Source organism: Manihot esculenta, chromosome 8, assembly GCF_001659605.2.
Source record: "Manihot esculenta cultivar AM560-2 chromosome 8, M.esculenta_v8, whole genome shotgun sequence".
Lineage (NCBI taxonomy): Eukaryota > Viridiplantae > Streptophyta > Magnoliopsida > Malpighiales > Euphorbiaceae > Manihot > Manihot esculenta.
The window spans coordinates 5,163,259-5,182,806 of record NC_035168.2 but is presented as its reverse complement, the minus strand read 5'-3'; the positions used below and the strand labels follow the sequence as shown (position 1 = coordinate 5,182,806).

The following is a 19,548-nucleotide window of genomic DNA, read 5'->3' as shown; positions in this document are numbered from 1 at the left end:
TACTTAAGACATCGAAGGAGGCGAGGATCGACGCTTACCTCTTGAAGATCGAGAGAAGACGTGACCCAGCTTGGAGATTTGGGGAAAACGGGTTCCCTAGGTCTCCAAGCTTCCAAACTTCGATCTTTGCTTAAAAACTTCAAAACCAAGCTAAAACTTGTTAAAAACTTGTAGGATTTGAGGAGAAAACACAAAATCATCAAAGGGGTGGCGGAGACTCACCTTGCCCGAAAATAGAGAGAGAAAACTCGCCCATTTTCGGACAGGAGGCCTTTTATAGGTGGCTGGCCAGACCACCTTCGGAAGCCAAAAGTGCCTCCGCAACTCCACCAAGTTTGGCGGCCGAACCTGGATTTTTCTCCTTTGTCCTTTTTCTTTCAAAACTCAATTCTTTGTTACTTAAAACCATAAAAACATTTATAAAAACATGATTTTTCCCTTCTAGAGGGTTTCCGACATCCGAGATTCTACCGGAAAATAGGAATTCCAATGTCGGGGTCTAGCCGGGTATTACACCGTCGAGGGCCGAGCACATTGGATTATGTAGAGGGTTACTGGTGACAAGTCCATCTTGATGTGAATTGTTTGTGTTGTGACGCATTCATACGAGTATATGTTTATTAAACTGTTTTTATGTTCTGCTCACTAGGCTCTTATAGGTTATCCATTTCCCCTAACCCCAGGTTTGCAGGATCAAGGATAGCTCGGGAAGTCGGCATAATAGCTTGTATAGTTTGATGTAATAGAATAGTTATGGACATGTATTGTTTAATGGATTAGAATTGTGCTTGGCCCTAATTTTCTTTACCTTTGTAATCCCTGTTAACATGATCAGTATGTAAAAATTTTTAATTATGAATTATATTTGGATTAAACTTGAGGTATGTGATGTTAACTTCTAGCATTTGATGAGGGCTCTAGTATGAGTTTTATATTTTCAGTATGATACATGTACAAGTTGAGCTTGATTTCATGAAATGTTTAAATTTTTATGATAATTTATGATTATGTATGAGATTTTAACAGGTACCCAAGATGTATAGTAGGTTTGCTATAGGTTTCGGCGACCTTAAGTTAATCTGAATTTTAGTGCCAATAGCGGTTCGATTTCTGAATCGTTACATCCATTAATTAGTTATTTTTAAAAAATATATTAAAATCTCTCTAACGTTTTAAAAGATCTATTACTTAGTCTTTTCATTATTTTTGCCATTAAATATTTTACTACTTAATTTCTATAATTTTAAAAAATTTATTAGTTGATTTTATAAATTTTTAAAAATTTAATAATTAGTTCATTCCTATTAGAATTATTCTAATTTTTTTTTTACAATATTTAACGGTTAAAATTAATAAAGAAATTAATTATTAAATTTTTTTATATTTTTTTAAAATTGAAACAATAAAAATTTCTTTAATTATTGATTCAAAAAAAAATTTTCTTTAATTAAAAAAAAAGCTGGATATATAACAAGAAAACAAATTAAATAGCACAAAAATTGGTGCAAAGGAATATTTCACAAATACATTTTTCATCAATTTGATAGGATTTATGCATAATAATGACAATAAAGATTTATACAATCGATTTCAACTAATTTGGAATTATTTGTGTTCCAATAAATGAGCTATATATATATAATTTTAATATGTACGAAAAATCTTTCAATTTTTTATTTATATATTTAATTAAATAATTCTCATTAATATTCTTATATTACACCAATTTAACAATGTCAAATTTGGTATGCAGCCAATTATTAATTATACTTAAAATAATTATGTTGAAATAATATATTTTAAATGGAAGAATGACAACACGAGAACAATTAGAGGACAAAGTGTAGTCTTCGAAAAACAAAACAAAGTATTTTATACAGTTACAGTGCTGTGATAGGACATGCAAACCATCCGACGAAACTAAGGACATGGCCCTTTAACAACTCGCCACTTGTTTGAATGTAAGCGGGTTGTCGCGTTTTCTTTTGATACAGTGCTGTCGTCCTGTGATTATCTTTAAAAGAAGTTTAAAATATGGTTAATTTTAGAAAATTTAATATTTGGTCCTGCAGTTTAGTAAAATTATCTACTTTAAAAAGAAACTAAATGTTCACATACTAAAATAACTATATAATTTTTTTATTTAGAAATAAAAAATTATATAAATTTTAAAAAATAATTTTTCATTTTATATAAAAATTTAATAGAAAAGAATTAAATTAAATTGATAAATTAGTGTATTTAATAAGTTCAATAAACACAGTATTGGACTCAGTTACATAAACCATATTATTTTTAATTTTGTCAATAAACAAAAAAATATTTTCTTAAGAAGAATGATTATGTTTTATGTCTAATTGTTAATTTTTCAAATTTTGTACATAATAAAATTAAATAATATTTTTAGATTGGATTTATATTTTTTGAAAATATTTATATTTAAAAAATAGTTTTTATAAAAAATATATTCTAACAAAATAATTTATTTTTCATTAAGTTGTAATTTAAAAATAAAAATTTAATAAATTTATATATTAGTGTTAATATAGATATTTAAAATTATATAAATTGAATAATATATAAAATTAAAAATTATAAAAAGTATAAATATTTAAAGAGGTCAATGATTTTTTTTATAAAATAAAAAAATTTAATTTTATAATAATATCAAATATCAATTAATTAATAAATTTTATAAAAAATATATTTTAAATATTAAAAAAAAATTACATTCATAAATTTAATTTTATCATAAAATAAAATTAAAAAATCTCAAATTCTCTCCGTTTTCAATTTCCGTTTTAAAAAAAATTTCAAAAATATTTTTTTATGGAAATGAAAAGGGGAAGCCATTGGGCTGTAAATAAGTTAAAAAGAAACACAGTAGAAGCAAAGCATAGACATTATCATCACCGTCCAAAGAAAAGGTGGGGCTGCCCCTTCATTGTAATGTTCATACAGAAAATAAACTCAGCAAAAATAGCTTCTGTGTCCTTGAAACTATCAAAACCTTCATAATAGTTTCAGTCTCACAGTAAAGGAGAGATTTTTTTGCAGCCTTCATTCACTCATCACGCCACCATCACTGCTCTTTTCTCCTCAACAATAAGCCTTTACGTGAGAGACATCAGTAGATATCAATCTTTTCTCCTCTCTTTTCTTGCTTCTCTATTCTGCATTTTCTTTCACTTGCATAACCCTCTCGAGTGTTTTTCTTCTTGTTTTCTTCTGGGTCTTTGTGGTTTATTTGAATGGATGCATTTACAGCCCATGTTCTATAATGCAGGCCTATTGTTATGCTTCTTTTTGTTTTCTTGTTCTTGTTTTAGCTCTCTTGTCTTCCTTCGACTTGGGTCTTTGGTTTTTCATTACATTTCTTTGATTCAAGCATTTCCCTCTGCTCCTAAATCAGAGGGATTTGTCCATTTTGCATTTCTTTCGATTCTGTTAAATGGGTTTTCTTTGAAATGTTGGACGGTGAATTGGGGTTTGCATTTCTGGGTTTTTCTTCTTTTTTTTTTTTTTGGTGAAACTGAAACATTGTCAGTTGCTTTTGGCTCTAAGTTCTGATTCTTCACTGAAGTGGGTTTATTTTAAATTCTGATTCTTTGATCCAAAGAGAAATTTTATCATTGTGGGGAAGTTTGATTTTTGTACATAGTAATGTTCCTCAGCTGGTGTGTGAAGAAAATTTGAGTTCTTGCATTGAAGCACGCTTAATCCAGAAAGAAATAGGACTCAATAATGGCAATTTTGTGCTTGTCTTATCTTTTGCTGGTTGGGTTTCTATCGAAGTCCCAGCTAGTGACTGCTCAGTTCAATGATCAAGCTACACTGTTACTCATTAATAAAGAGATTAAAGTTCCTGGGTGGGGTGACAACGGCACAAATTTCTGCAACTGGCGTGGCATTGGATGCAACTTGAATCAATCATTGGTTGAAAGGCTTGCTCTTCCTAGGCTAGACCTTCAAGGTAATGTGACCATGATCTCTGAGCTCAAAGCTTTGACGTGGCTTGATCTTTCTGGCAATAACTTTCATGGTCTAATTCCTTCAGCCTTTGGCAAATTGTCACAGCTTGAGTTCCTTGATTTGTCTTTAAATAAGTTTGAAGGTTTGATTCCCTTGGAGTTGGGTAGTCTTAGAAGCCTTAAATCACTGAACCTTTCCAATAACTTGCTAGTAGGAGAGATACCTGATGAGCTTGAGGGTCTAGAAAGCTTAGAGGAATTTCAAATTTCTAGTAATAACATCAATGGCTCTATTCCATCTTGGGTGGGTAATTTGACAAGCCTGAGAGTTTTCACAGCCTATGAGAATGAATTGGGTGGTGAAATTCCTGATAATCTCGGTTCGGTTTCTGAGTTGAAGTTGTTGAACCTTCACTCAAACCAGCTTAGAGGGCCTATACCTAGTAGCATTTTTGTGATGGGAAAGTTGGAAGTTTTAGTTCTTACCCAGAATGGATTTAGTGGAGGACTTCCTGAATTAGTTGGAAACTGCAGGGGCCTTTCTAGCATCCGAATCGGCAACAATGTTCTTGAAGGAGTTCTTCCTAAGACAATTGGGAATGTTAGTGGCCTCACATATTTTGAAGCAGATGATAATCATTTATCTGGTGATATTATCTCAGAGTTTTCTCAATGCTCTAATCTCACTCTTCTAAATCTGGCCTCAAATGGATTTAGTGGAGTCATTCCTTCTGAGCTTGGACAGCTTGCAAATTTGCAGGAATTGATCCTTTCAGGTAACAATTTGTTTGGAGATATTCCAAAACCAATTCTTGGGAGCAAGAGTCTTAACAAGCTGGATGTTAGCAATAATAAATTAAATGGCTCTATACCGAACGAAATCTGTGACATGTCAAGATTGCAATACTTGCTTTTGGGTCAGAATTCAATAAAAGGTGAGATACCTCATGAGATTGGGAACTGCATGAAACTTCTGGAATTGCAAATGGGCAGCAACTATTTGACTGGACATATCCCTCCAGAGATTGGTCGCATTCGGAACTTACAAATAGCCTTAAATTTGAGCTACAATCATCTCCAAGGACCACTGCCCCCTGAATTGGGGAAACTTGACAAATTGGTTTCTTTGGATGTCTCCAATAATCAACTTTCTGGTACTATTCCTCAATCATTCAAAGGCATGTTGAGCTTGATAGAGGTTAATTTCTCAAATAATCTGCTCAGTGGCCCAATACCCACTTTTGCACCTTTCCAAAAGAGTCCAAATTCAAGTTTTTTGGGTAACAAAGGGCTCTGTGGAGATCCATTGAGCATCTTATGTGGAAATTCTTATGCTTCTGGTCATGTGAATTACCATCACAAGGTTTCTTACAGAATTATACTAGCTGTTATTGGTTCTGGTTTAGCAGTATTTGTCTCGGTAACTGTAGTTGTCCTGCTGTTTATGATGAGGGAAAGACAAGAAAAAGATGCCAAAACTGCAGGGGTTGCTGATGATGTAGCCAACGACCGGCCAACGATATTAGCAGGCCATGTCTTTGTTGAAAATCTCAGACAAGCAATAGATTTTGATGCTGTTGTTAAAGCAACTCTCAAGGATTCAAATAAGCTCACAAATGGAACATTCAGCATCGTTTACAAAGCAGTCATGCCTTCTGGGATGATATTAGCTGTGAGGAGACTTAAATCAATGGACAGGACTATAATTCATCATCAGAATAAGATGATTAGAGAGCTTGAAAGGCTGAGTAAGCTCTGTCATGATAATTTGGTGAGACCTATTGGATATGTAATTTATGAAGATGTTGCTCTTTTGCTGCATCATTATTTACCCAATGGGACATTAGCTCAGCTTGTTCACGAGAGTAGCAAGCAACCCGAGTATGAACCTGACTGGCCTACTAGGCTATCCATTGCCATAGGAGTAGCAGAAGGATTGGCTTTCCTTCATCATGTGGCAGTAATCCACCTTGACATTTCTTCAGGGAATGTTCTTTTAGATGCTGACTTCAGGCCCTTGGTTGGGGAGATTGAGATATCAAAGCTCCTAGATCCATCCAAAGGCACTGCAAGTATAAGTGCAGTTGCAGGCTCCTTCGGTTATATTCCACCAGGTATATTGTTTTGATTCTATATGCTTGGAGCTCAATCATTCTCAAACTAGTAGTTTCATAGGTGTCTACTGTTATTTATTTATTTTTTTTTTTCTGTATGTTTGAACATTTAATTATATCATGATGCAGTATTTTCATCAATTCCTAGTTGTTTTCCTCTGTTTTTTGCCCGTATGTTATTTTGTTTACCAAAATAGAGCTTTGGTTTATCTAGCCTGCATGAAAGAATTCAAAATGAACAACATTTTGAAGTGTCTCCTGACCAGCCTATGAAGTCTTTGTTGCCAAATTCTTTAGCTAATATCTCTTAGATTTGGTTAGCCGGATTAATTCAAACGCACATTATATATGGGAATTTTTTTTTTCTCTCATGTTTATTATATTTTTATATCATCCAGAATATGCATATACAATGCAAGTTACAGCACCAGGAAATGTCTATAGCTATGGGGTAGTATTGCTTGAGATCTTAACAACTCGACTGCCGGTTGATGAGGACTTTGGTGAAGGGGTAGATTTGGTGAAATGGGTTCATGGAGCTCCAGCAAGAGGAGAGACTCCAGAGCAGATACTTGATGCAAAACTCAGCACTGTTTCCTTTGGTTGGAGGAGAGAAATGCTGGCAGCTCTTAAGGTGGCATTACTCTGCACGGACAGCACTCCGGCAAAGCGACCAAAAATGAAGAAGGTAGTTGAAATGCTTCAAGAAATAAAGCAAAGTTGATGGATGTTTCTCATGAGTTATCTGCATACTGAACCTGTTGATCATGATTCTGGTAAAATGCTCATCTTATGGAAACTTTTCCTAAATATTCATTTCATTTTGGAAGTTGTCGCCTAGAGGCTAAAGGAGGAGTCTGTAAATGTTGGTTCTAAAATGTTAATGAGCAAAGGAAGATTATGAAGTTCTCATGTTGGAGAGAGAAAAGGTGGTGGGTTAATGCAAGAGGCTGCTCAATTTGAAAGATCTCTCCATGAGTTTCTGTTGCATATTAGGTCTGCAATTGTAATGGCTTAGCTTCTGATTTTGAAATTTCTTGTTGGAAATATATGTGAACAATGAATTATAGCTTCTTTTTGAATGAAGTTCCATCATACTTTTCTTCAAATCTTGTGAACTCTTAAATTAAGATGTTTGTATTTTAGCCATTCTTAGAAATTGGGATGTTTGATTCTTCAATTCATTTAAGTGATATTGCAAAAGGATAAAGTTCTGCCATCTCTTTGGCAGTAAGCAAGACAGATGAATTAAAACTGAAAATAAAAGGAATTATTTTGCCAGTAGCTGTTGGAATTCTTGTTACAAGTTTCATGTCATTTCATATATAATTCCAAGTTTCATGTCATTTCATATATATATATATATATATCTGGATTTTAAAATAGGTTAGGGAGAGATTGACAAGTGTTATATTTAGATATTTTTAAATTATTTTTTCATATTTAATAACGTTACGAATCAATATTTTTATAATAAATAAAAATTATTATTTTTATTATTATAATTTATATATGACTTTTTAATTTTCTGTCATTATTATTAGTACATGATTAATCAATATCTCCATAATAAATGGAGAATATTACAATTTATATATGATTTTTTTTAAATTTTTTATCATTATTATTATTATGTGACCTTTAACTTTTTATAAATTTTTTAATATAATATATTAATTACAATAAAATAAACTTTAAAATAATATTTTTATTTTTAGTAATAAATAAATTGAAAAAAAATATAACTAACATTATTAATTAATTGATTCATAATAATAACAAATGTATAAGAGATTGTTAAGTGCACCATTAACCTTACGTAAATTATATTATATATAGCGTAAATTTATAATTTTTTCATACATTTATAATTTTTTTCTACATAAATAATAATTAATATATATTAAATATGATTTATTATTTTTATTATCACAGTTAATGTATAACTTTTTGATACAATAAATATAATTTATTATACTGATTATTATTAATATTTTGATTTTTACTATTTTTTAATATAATATATTATTAATATTGTAATAAAAATTTTATTATGCTTTATTATTAAAAAATTATTATATTTTTATTTTAATAATAAATATAATATTAAAAATATATTTATAAAAATTAAGTACCTATCATATAAAAATATGTTTAAATAATACAAATAAATCACTGTAAATATATATATGTATAGTCCATAACAAAATATTATGTAAAATTTTTTTATTGATTTGATAATTTTTTGAAATCATATCTAATATAATCTAATTAATAAATGTTATATGTTTTTATTTTTTTAATATAAATAATTATATAAAATAAATATATATAATCAATTAAAATTATTATAAAAAATATTAATTCTGATAAAGTATAAAACAATTAAAGAATTAATCCAACTAATTGTATAAAATATTATTAAATTAAAATTTTATTCTATTCAAATAATTTATATAAAAAATAAAAATACATAAATAATTAAAATATAATAAAAAAATAAAATAGTGTTTATAATACTTTAATTATAAACTTTTAACAATCGACTTACTTAAACTTTTAAATAAATAAAAATTGAATAAGAGTTATTCAAGTATTGAAATTTTGAAAGTTGAATAAGAGGTATCTAAATGTTGAGATTTTTTGATTCAAGTACTTCTCTTTCTCCACAGCTCCACGGCTACCATCATCTGCTGCCACGGCTATTTAGTATTGAAGTTTAATAAATTTTATTTTTTTTTAAAAAATAATTCCTCAAATGAAATTTGTTATTGAATATTAATAATATATAATAATAAAGTAATAAAATTTTTAATTTTTTTAATACAATTAAATTTATTGATGTATAGTTTTATATTTGATTAAGATTTAAAATCTTTAAAATTTTGCTCTAAAATTAAAAATTATATTTATTAATTGAATTTATAATTCTCTTCTACAGTTATCTTATTTATTTAATTAATAGTTTTTTATAATATTTTTAAATTCTAATAAATAAATAAAATATTATAATTTATTCCCATTAATAAATAGTTTCAAATTTCAAATTTGAATAAAAAAAATAAAATATTTTACTCCTCTTAATAAATCAATAAATTCATACAAAAAATATATTATTTTATAAAATAATTTTATATTATTTTATATAATAATAATATAAAATATTTTAATATTGTGCAGGCAAACGAGGAAACGACTAGTTCTTAAATGAACTTGAGGAGTTGGTAACTAACTGATTTGTATATAATATAAAGCTGCAGCACTTGTGCTGTTGCGATCTGGTGCCGGCAACCATCTTGATTCTTAACAGTTAAATGCAATGGCCATTGTGTCCTTTGGGAATTAAACATATTAATATCCTAATTTTTTATAATTTTTGTTCATTCACTGTTTCATTTTAAATATTCCAACTGAAAAAAAATTAACTGCCCTAGCCTGGTAAGGCCATTGGAAGTGAAAAAAGAAAAAAGAAAAAAAGGAAGTTATTGTTGCTAACAAGCAACTGAAAACAAAAACAAGGCAATGAGCTGTTTGAGCCAAGGAATTCATTAACCACAGCTGAATCCTTCATTTACATTTATTTTCTTTTAAAAGCAATTGCCAATCAAAACTTATTTCCATGAAGAGTAAGCAAATAAAAAGAAATAAAGGTCCCATCTCAGCTAATTGTGGCAATGTTTTAAGTACTAAAACCAGACAAAACATTATCAATAAAAGTATTATCAATCAATAACCCAACAGATCACCAGCTAAATTTTGATTCAAGATTCGCGGGACTTCACGATGAAGTTCTGGCGACTGATTGGATTCATGACAACTGGTGGCCCTGCAGTACGAGGCCATGCCTGGAATTTCTTGTCAGTTTCTTCCCACCATTCATTGCTTGCAACAGTTTTAGGGGTAGTGCCTAAGTTGGGAAAATTTGAAAAATAAGTGGGAAAACAAAAACACAGCAACAGGCATCAAAAACATATCCAAGAAGATGATATAATTTACCTCCAAATATCTTCTTGTCAGCAATAAGTAGGTCAGATAAATATGCTATTGCAAATGATCCAATAACACCAGGAATGATATACTTGGCTGCCATGCTCAAACTGCAAAAGAAAAAACTCAAAACATGAAAGAGAAATCTTAAATACTAACCACATAAACCATGGCCTATTATAATATTCATTTTCCTCTTCATATCCCCTTTTAATGTTAGATTGTTACTATTCAAGAATCACTTCAATACCATCAGAGTCCATCTATAAATAGTCATAGTAATATATATATATATATAGATGACGGGGAAATAAAGTTATACAACTATATAAAATCCTAAAAAAAACAAGTATTCCATTATTAGATTATATATCAAATAGTAAATATAAAACAAAAATCAAATCCTAGCTGTGAAACACAGCAGCAGCACAGCACAAAAGCTGGAGATCAAGGATGGAGATGGCAGTACCATGAATCCATGATGCACTAAAATATTTAAAAAAGCTGACATTTAGAGAGCAGATAACATATGCTAAAATTGAGACTGAGAATAGAATACTTGGAAAAGAGATTATTTAGTCATACTTTTAAAGTTAGATTTCTAAATTATCATGCAAGGAGAGGAAATTATCAAAAGAACCTAGTCTATGCATACATACACAGCTTAACCTTAACCTAACTCAATACATTTTATCACTTAAATTATCTGTCTAAAGATTATCCTTAACAAACCTATTCTTTAAGGCCTATCCTCTTATCATACTCTAGAATCAGCAATAATTATAAGGACAAAAGGTTGTCTATAATGCGGAAGAAATTTTTTTATAGGTTTTACATGTATACTATGAAATGAATAAAAGTTCTTACATACAAAAATTGGTCACCCACCCAGAAACATTCATTTGCTTTTTTCTTTCCTTCAATGAATGGCACATAGCCATAAACTTTTTCTACTTTTTCCCTTAAACTTTTTCTACTTTTTCCCTCTTAGAGCTACAGCTTGTTTAAAACAAACTTGATCAGAGAGAAGAAAAAAGAAAGAATAATGGTGATAACCACTAGGCCTCACACCTACTTGGGCTGAGTCGGGGCCCATAAAAGCAGATCAGGCCTTGAGATCGGAACACTCCTAGGTGGGCCTATCCAGCGGCTTCGGCCCGGAGTCCAGCCTGAATGATAGGCCGAGTCGTTTGCAAGCCCGAGCCCGGTAAGAAGGAAGCCGGCCCGATGATAGGACCTGGAGAGAAACGAGCAGGCCCCGTCCCTTCGCAGCCCTGTCTACGCGCGCGCCGAGGGGAATTAAATGGCCGCCTGGTGTGAGGCAGACGTCTGACGCTTTTGTACGTACGGGTCTGTATGACAGAGACAGGCGGTACTGTAGCTATGAGATAGACAAAAGGAAAAGGATAAAGGGAGGAGGGCACCTTCCCGGACTCAAGCTTACACACACGTACTAGAAATCCTATTTTCTGGATCTCAGATGGCAAAATTAATATTATGTTCTCCAATGAAAATACTTCAAAGATTACTCTTTTCCCCATAATATCAATAAAGTAAATACTTGTGCAAAAAAAGAAATGACATAAGAAGTTGTTTATTCCTCAACCAGATCAGAGGTTTACATTAAGTTGTTTACAGGCTTTTCCTTTTTAACATCAAAATAAGGTTCAGTCCAGAAAATTTTCTTTGTTTTCTATTAATCAGGCTCACTAGAAATATTTCTTTTTTTTTTTCTTTTTTCTTTTCAGTTTTTTCATTTTCCCTTGTAACTTAAACAAATTATACCTTTAGCAAAATTTATCTAATCATTCTATAAATTAAAACAAATAACTTACCTAATTACAGTACAGAATCATTCTAAAAATTAATTTTGAAATTATCTAATCATTCTATTGCTAGAAATTATTCCACTCCATTAGATAAAACAAGTTATAACTAACTCAATTATTCACAGCAAATACATTAAGGAATCAATTACCATATTCTTACGCTTATAGTCAACTGGCAAATGGGTGGGACCAGGTTGGATTAGGTTATTGTTTGAATAGTGCAAATGATCGAAAAAGCAAAATGCACAAAGAGAAGATACATCATACAAGGCATAGTAGCAATGATCAACTAGTATATGGTACCAAAATTATCAGCTACTTTATTAACAATTCTCAATCTTTGTATTTCAAAAAAAAAAAGCCAACAAGTCCATACAACCAAATGTCATGAGCAAAATAAGAATAACTGAACAATCCAAAGTTACCACCTTCCTCTACCTCCTCTAGCAAAATGACTCCAGATCACATGATCCAGATTCAATAGTGATGTGAAACAATAAAAATAACATATTGAAACAAATATGAATTGATAAACAATCACAAAGGAATAAAAACCTCAAATGAAGTTTTTCTATTATCATTATATGCTGTAAGTTCTGGCTTGCAGGTGCTTTATAGCATTAAGTAGTATAATGATTTTTTTTACAAAAGAAAAAAAAACTGCGACTAAATTATTGTACTTGCATAGATCTTTCAATGCATTTTATATGGTATTTTATACATTTTGTTACATATGCAAACTGGATAATATTTCGTCTCCACGAAAATGCTGCATTTCTAGAAAAGACATTACGTTTTCTCATTTTTGTTCCAAACAAAAGCCATCCACATCAGGGAACTTAGGTACAAACCCGCTATTCTATTGTACACCAGACAGTGGGGTTTCTGACTACTAATCACAAATATTATCTCAACCATTCCTTCAACTGCAAATTTCCTTACAATAACATCACAAAGAAACAGTAATACAAAAACAAACCGAGCATTACTTTTCAAGGCCAATACAACAAAACTGAACAGCTAAAATATTAAAAATCTCTAATCAACTGCCAAAAAATCCAGTTCCCATTCTAAATCCTTGAAATCCATGTGACAAATTCCTAAAGAATCATTCTACAAGGTTTTTAGACAGATTTTTGTGCATACCTAGAATTACCCAGACCCTTATTTCACCAACTCATCATCACCCTTCAACGGAATAAAATTCCTCAACTAATATTTCATATATCAGATTCAAAATTCTACCAAGACCCACTTCATAAATATATCCCCATAAAAACCCCTCAATAAACGAACAAAAAATCAATCACTGTAAAGTGAAATCAAAATCAATGTACATCCGTCTGATACTGTGTGTCAGTGACAAAACAGAGGATGATGCGACCTGAGAAAAGAAACCCTAATAGAGAGGGAGAGGGAGAGGTAGAGAGAGACTCACCGAAAGTGATGGGAGTCTCGAATCTATGGAAGCAATTGCTTGTGAGAGGTGTCCCTTGTGTGTCTATTGAAACTTCTGGTGAGGGCCGAGTCTTATTTCTCTTTCTCCAGGCCAATCGAAAATATTGAAAGAACGAAAACAGTGTCGTTTTATGATACTTCAAAGAGTTTATTAAAGAAAAAAAAAATTATTATTTAATCACACAATATAATAAAATTCATTAGATAATATCTTGATTTTGAAATATATACTAAAAACCTTCAAAATTTAAAAAATTTTTTTTATTAATTTTAAAATTCATTAGATAAGCCCAAATGTTTATTATTCGACTCCTTTGCTTTTCATAAGATGAATATTAGACTATGCTTGAACGAGGTAAGAAAAGAGTAATCAATGAAAGGATAAGAAAAGGTAAGAAGGAGGAAAGCTAAGGAGGCTACAATGGAAAAACTGCATGTTTGGAAATGAGTTAATTAATGGGAGAATAATGTGTTGAAAAACATTGTTTTTAAAATAATAAAAATAAAATATTATAAAAAAATAAATAAATAGCACACGATAATTTTAATATGATTTAATTTTTAATTTTGACCTATAATCAAAGGTTAAATTATAAATAATTTTTCATTATTATAAATAGCAGGTATAAAAAAAGAGCTACAAGTGAAATCTATCCAAAAATAATATCACTGAAAGTCTTTTCTAAAATATTCAATATATTTTTCATACTATTTTTATTACTTTTCAAATAAACTCTCTCTCAATATTTTTCTCTTCAAAGCTGCAAGCTTTGAAACTCTCAAAATCCTCAAAGAATACTCAAATTGCTGAAGCTATTTGCACTTGTGTTTCCTTGATTCCCAATGCCTCTTGCCTATTCATAGAGAAGAGTGTTGCTCTTGCAATTGATTGTCAAATCAAGTAAAACAAAGCAGTTTTCGATCAAAACTAAAAGATTAAACCGAATTAAATTGAACTGATCGGTTACATTCGATTAAATAATTCATTCAGTTTAGTTTGATTATTAATTTTTATTTATTTTAATTTTTAGTTTGATTTGATTAATTAACCAAAATCAATGAGAAAAATTAAACCGGTCTTATATATATGAATCTTAAGTTTTAACCCTAACTATTATAGTCGCTTCCATTTTCCCCTCTCTTTTTATTTTAGATGAGTCTTCAACACCCTCTATTGATTCTAATCTTCTTCTTTTTTTTTGATTTCGTTGCTCCCCTTATCGTTGTCATCTTCTTGATTACGTTTCTTCCCTCATCGTCATCTTCGTCTTTGTTGTCGTCTTCGTCTTCGTCTTCGTCTTCGTCTTCGTCTTCGTCTTCGTCTTCGTCTTCTTCTTCAATTTGCACAACCTTTATTCTGTCTCAATTCCTCTTGATCTATTTTTTGCTCAATGGCGCAAAACTTCTCCAAAGCACATCAAAACATCCATAACTTTCTTCTTGTTTGGGTTGAAAGGTGTGAACTTATGAAATAATTATTGTTCTCCATATATTTAGGTTGATGCTTTGTTTTCCTTTTATTTTTTAATTTTTTGGATTTAATTTTTAATTTATTAATTGTTAAAATATGTTGTGGGTAAAGGGTTTATGCTTTTTTTTGGATTACTATACACAATTTTTTTTCTTTTGAGTTTTGGGAATGTTTCATTTGAGATGAGAAAACTGTTAATAGGAAGAGATTGAAATAATAATAATATTGATATAAAATTGTATATTATTTTGTTTGATTTTTGATACTTGTTTAAAAATTTTATTGCACTCGCAAATAAATTGATATTAATATTCCTAAATTGATTTTTGTTTAGTTTGATAATTGATAAATATAATTGAAAACAATACTCAGAATAATAAACAAATTAGAAATTAAGCAAATTGAAATTTATTGGATAAAACTTTTGATTTTTTTGAACCGAACCGAACTGTTAAAAATAAGTTTGATTTGATTCAGTTATTCATATAATATTGGTTTAGTTGGATCTTAAATTTTAATATTTTTAGTTTTTCAGTTTTTCAAATTCAGTTCGGTTCACCGAATGCTCACCCCTAAAATCAAAGGAGATTTGGTCAATTTGGTGGAAAGAGAGCCACGTTAGTAGCATTAGTTTTGTGGCTGGAAACTTTTTTTTTTTTTTTAAATCTTCATAATCATTTGTGTGCTGGAGAGATTTACCTAATAATTTTTCTCCTTCCGACTACATGGAGGGTTCCACTATTCCAGCTGTTAGACAACAATACTCAAACTTTCTCTTGGTAAAATTTTGATCAACATAACTAATTCATTTTCTTCTATATGGATCTTTTTAAGCAGTAGTTACTTTATTTTCAACACATTCCTGATCTAATGATATCTCATATTAATATACTTCGATCTTGAATGGAAAATGACATTTTCCTCAAGGTGAATAGTACTCTGATTGCTACAAAATAATTGATTTTTTTTTTTGCCGGAGTCTAAATTCATTCAAAAACATTTTCATCCACAGCAACTCTTTACAAGCTTTAGTTGTTGTAATAAATTCTATTTTAATAGTGGAAAGAGTAACACACTTTTGTAATTTTCACTGCCATGACCCGATTCTTCTGTAAATGTTATCAAATATCCTGACGTAAACTTTTTCAAGTCAACATCATAGGCTATATTTGCATCTGTATAGTCAACTAACACATATTTACTACCTTCAAAACATAAATATAGTTTGAAAGTGTCACGAAGATATCTCATAATATAATTTACTGGAGTTTAGTGCTCCTTTCCTGAATTTGAAAGAAACCGACTCATTACTCCGACTGCGTGAGCAATATTTGACCGTGTGCATACCATAGTATATATTGAGCTTCCAATTGTTGAAGCATAAGGAACCCTATCCATTTCTTCATTCTCTTCATCTGTGAAAGGATTCTGCTTTGAATTGAGATGAAAGTGGCTGGCAAGAGGACAACAAACCACTTTAGTATGCTCCATGTTGAACTTTTAAAATAATTTCTCTATGTAATTCTCCTGTGACAACCATAACCTCTTACTACTTCTATCTCTTATTATCTTCATGCCAAGAATCTGCTTTGTTGGCCCCTAAGACATTCATGTAAAAGGCTTACTCAGTTGCTTCTTCAAATTGTTAATTCTAGAGACATTCTAGCCAATAATAAGCATATCATTCACATAGAGCAAAAGGATGATGAAATCACCATTAGAGAATTTCTGAACAAATACACAGTGGTCTGAAGTAGTCTTCTTATAACCCTGTTCCCCTATGATAGACTCGAACTTCTTGTATCACTATTTCAGTACCTTCTTCAAGCCATACAAGCTTTTCTTCAGCTTGCAAACATAGTCTTTTTTTCCTTTCTTCTTGAAACCTTCTGCCTGCTCTCCAAATTTCTATGAAGGAAGGCAGACTTTACATCCATCTATTCAATCTTTAGATTAAGAGTAGTGGCTAGGCCTAATACTATTCAGATGAATGTCATCTTCACCATTAGTGAGAATATCTCTTCAAAATCAATACCCTTTCTTTGGTTGAAACCCTTCACAACCAATTTGGCTTTGAATCAATGATAGGGACTGTGTTCATCATGCTTGATTTTAAATACCCATTTATTCTTCAAAACTTTCTTTTCTTTGGGCAGCTTCACCATTTCAAATATCTTGTTCTCATGCAAGGACTTTATCTCATCTTGCATGACCTCAATCCACTTCTGTTTATGTTCGTCTTCCATAGCTTCTTCAAAACTTTTTGGTTCTCTCTCATCAGTTAGCAACACGTACTAGTCTCTAAAGTATTTGGCAAAGGGTTGTCTAACTCTTCCAAATCTCCTTTGTGGAATTGGAGAAGCTATAGGTACTTGACACGCGGTTGTCGAAACCGGTCAAAAATAACCTTTCTGATTATGAACAATTTACAACTGCAGATAGTGGTGAAAGGATCGAATCCACAGGGAATTGAGAACTTACCTATTTTCCTTATCAAAACCAATAAAATAAACTGAAACAAAAATAAACTGAAAAAGAAGAAAACTGAAAATGAGATAATCTGAAACGAGATAAAACTGAAAGAGAAATAAACGGAAAGCAAAATAAACTGAAACGAGATAAAACTAAAACGAGATAAATCTGAAAGCAAAAATAAACTGAAAGAGAAATAAACTAAAACGAGATAAAACTGAAACGAGATAAATCTGAAAGCGGAATAAAAATAAATTGCAGTAAAAGTAAAATGGAGAAGGGATTTGAGATTGATTTGATTAACAAACTACTGAAAGCAATTAAAATAAGCAAATAATAAAATAAAAGAGAAATAAATAATAAGAAAGCTCTAGTTGAAGAATTGGATCCACTTCAGTTGTTGGGATTGATCATTGACACTTAGTTTCTTTTGATTGATTCAATAGATTAGTTATGGAGATGGAAGACGCTTCTCACCACCATGTCTCTCCTTATGATTAAATCAATTAGGAAACGTCCTCTAATTAATTACTAATTAATAAATTACCAAGGAACGTCCTTGGGCCTTAGGCATCAAAACAATTGTTAATTGCATGAAGAAAGAGAGAGATCCAATCCTAACTACTCAAACGCATGAGATGTCATTAGATCATACAATATCCTTAGTTTTTACACCAAGTATTCTTATGTTTGAATAATCCAAGCAATTACGGACTTAAATCATCCAAACTAACATATTATTACTTTGCAATCAAGAGTCAACGCAGATCTAAACAACAAAGCAATATTGAAATCAAGCATGAAATTGCACGAATATTGAACAACCAAAAGTTAAACAATGTTTGATCAAGTCTCCCAATCCATATAACAACTAAAGTATCACCTAATCTTCAACTAGAATAAAAGATTTCAGCCTCTCATGGCTGAAACAAAAATAAAAATAAAAGAAAAAAAGAAAGGTAGAAGAAAAGATGTGAATTCGTAGGTGTCTCCAAGGTGGTGTGTAAAAGCTGTGTGGAGGCTCCTTATGTGTCTTTTTATAGTTGAAAGTGCTGCTCTAGGTCATACTTGCTTCCTAATTAGTGAAGAGGCTGCCCAAAGTGCTGAAAAGGAAAGAATCGCGTTGCAAATTCTCCAGAAGGAAGGAGGCGCACGGATCAAGCTTCAGAAGAGGAAGGATGCGCGCGGATTGCAAAAGAGGAAGTGGAGCGCAGTCATTGAATTCAGAAGGGAAAGTGAATCTGTCCAGTCTTTCCTTTTTAGGTGGAGCCTTCGTTTGAATTTTGAATGCTGAATGTAGAAGAGGCAAGTGTGTCTTCATGAGATCTTGCTGTCTAAATAGGAAGATATGACTGCTGCAATGTGTGCACATCTTTGAACAAGGAAAGAAAGATCTGCGATTTGAATCTCAAATAATCTTTTGACTGAGCTTTCCTTATTTGCTTTTGCTTCTGCACTTCCCTTATTTGAGGACTTTCCTTTTCTGAAAACTTTCCTTATTTGACACTTTCCATAATTGGCTTCACCTTCTGAATAAGGAAAGAAGAATCTGCAATTTGAATTTCAAAGAATCTGTTGATTGCGCTTTCCTTTTCTGGCACTTTCCTTATCAGAAAACTTTACTTATTTAGCACTTTCCATATTTGAAAACTTTCCTTTTTGGGCACTTTTCATATTTAGCACTTTTTGGCAGTTTTAAGAGCATTTTCTCCAGATTGTCTCTTTACACCTAATATCTGCAAAACATGATTAAAACCACAAAATTAGATAGAAAAGGTGTAAATAAACATCAATAAGATCATGATAATATGGACTAAAATATGCTCTATCAAATACCCCCACACCTTACCTTTTGCTTGTCCTCAAGCAAATAAACATAGTCAAACAAGCTTTCTTACTCTAGATCCTTATTTTCACTTAAGCTCTTACTCTAAACACCTATTTTGAATCATTGCAGTGAAGAATATATGCATGAAGATTACTCACCTTCTTTCCTTGTTTCCCTTTGCTTACCATAGCTAGGATTTGTTTTACTCAAGAGAGATCATACATGCACATATTATTTGTTCAGATAAGACTTTTTCTAGCTTTCAGAGTGACTTGCCCTTACCTTGAAGTACTTTATTCAGCTTTTTGCACTTTTAATTTTGCTTGAACAAGTCACCAACCTTTTGACGTGAATGTACATATTTGTGATACCCACCCCCAGTTACTCAGTTGGTCATCTGTCCAAGTGGCTACTAGCT

General features: G+C 31.1%; 2 protein-coding genes across 2 annotated transcripts; one reads left to right on the top strand and one right to left on the bottom strand.

The window, feature by feature from the left end:
• The first annotated feature begins 2,919 nt into the window (after positions 1–2,919).
• LOC110621429 (leucine-rich repeat receptor-like tyrosine-protein kinase PXC3) lies at positions 2,920–7,194 on the top strand. The gene is made up of 2 exons (XM_021765711.2): positions 2,920–6,085; positions 6,484–7,194. Exons 1-2 carry the CDS (start codon positions 3,745–3,747, stop codon positions 6,807–6,809), a joined length of 2,667 nt encoding a protein of 888 aa, XP_021621403.1. The 5' UTR covers positions 2,920–3,744; the 3' UTR covers positions 6,810–7,194.
• Positions 7,195–9,613: 2,419 nt separating this feature from the next.
• LOC110620037 lies at positions 9,614–11,111 on the bottom strand. Its single transcript, XM_021763596.2, has 3 exons — positions 10,961–11,111; positions 10,082–10,182; positions 9,614–9,992 (listed from the first exon to the last, which is right to left on the bottom strand). The coding sequence occupies exons 1-3, from the start codon at positions 11,011–11,013 to the stop codon at positions 9,847–9,849; spliced, it is 300 nt and encodes a 99-aa protein (XP_021619288.1). The 5' UTR covers positions 11,014–11,111; the 3' UTR covers positions 9,614–9,846.
• Between the last annotated feature and the right edge of the window lie 8,437 nt (positions 11,112–19,548).

Bases quoted from the DNA above. Each gene is read 5' to 3' on its own strand.
- LOC110620037 (XM_021763596.2), bottom strand. From the start codon at position 11,013: ATGGCTATGTGCCATTCATTGAAGGAAAGAAAAAAGCAAATGAATGTT. The intron at 10,183-10,960 runs GTGGGTGACCAA...TTTCTTTTGCAG, and splicing joins AAGCAAATGAATGTTTCTGG to TTTGAGCATGGCAGCCAAGT. The intron at 9,993-10,081 runs GTAAATTATATC...TTCCCAACTTAG, and splicing joins TGACAAGAAGATATTTGGAG to GCACTACCCCTAAAACTGTT.
- LOC110621429 (XM_021765711.2), top strand. From the start codon at position 3,745: ATGGCAATTTTGTGCTTGTCTTATCTTTTGCTGGTTGGGTTTCTATCG. The intron at 6,086-6,483 runs GTATATTGTTTT...TATATCATCCAG, and splicing joins CTTCGGTTATATTCCACCAG to AATATGCATATACAATGCAA.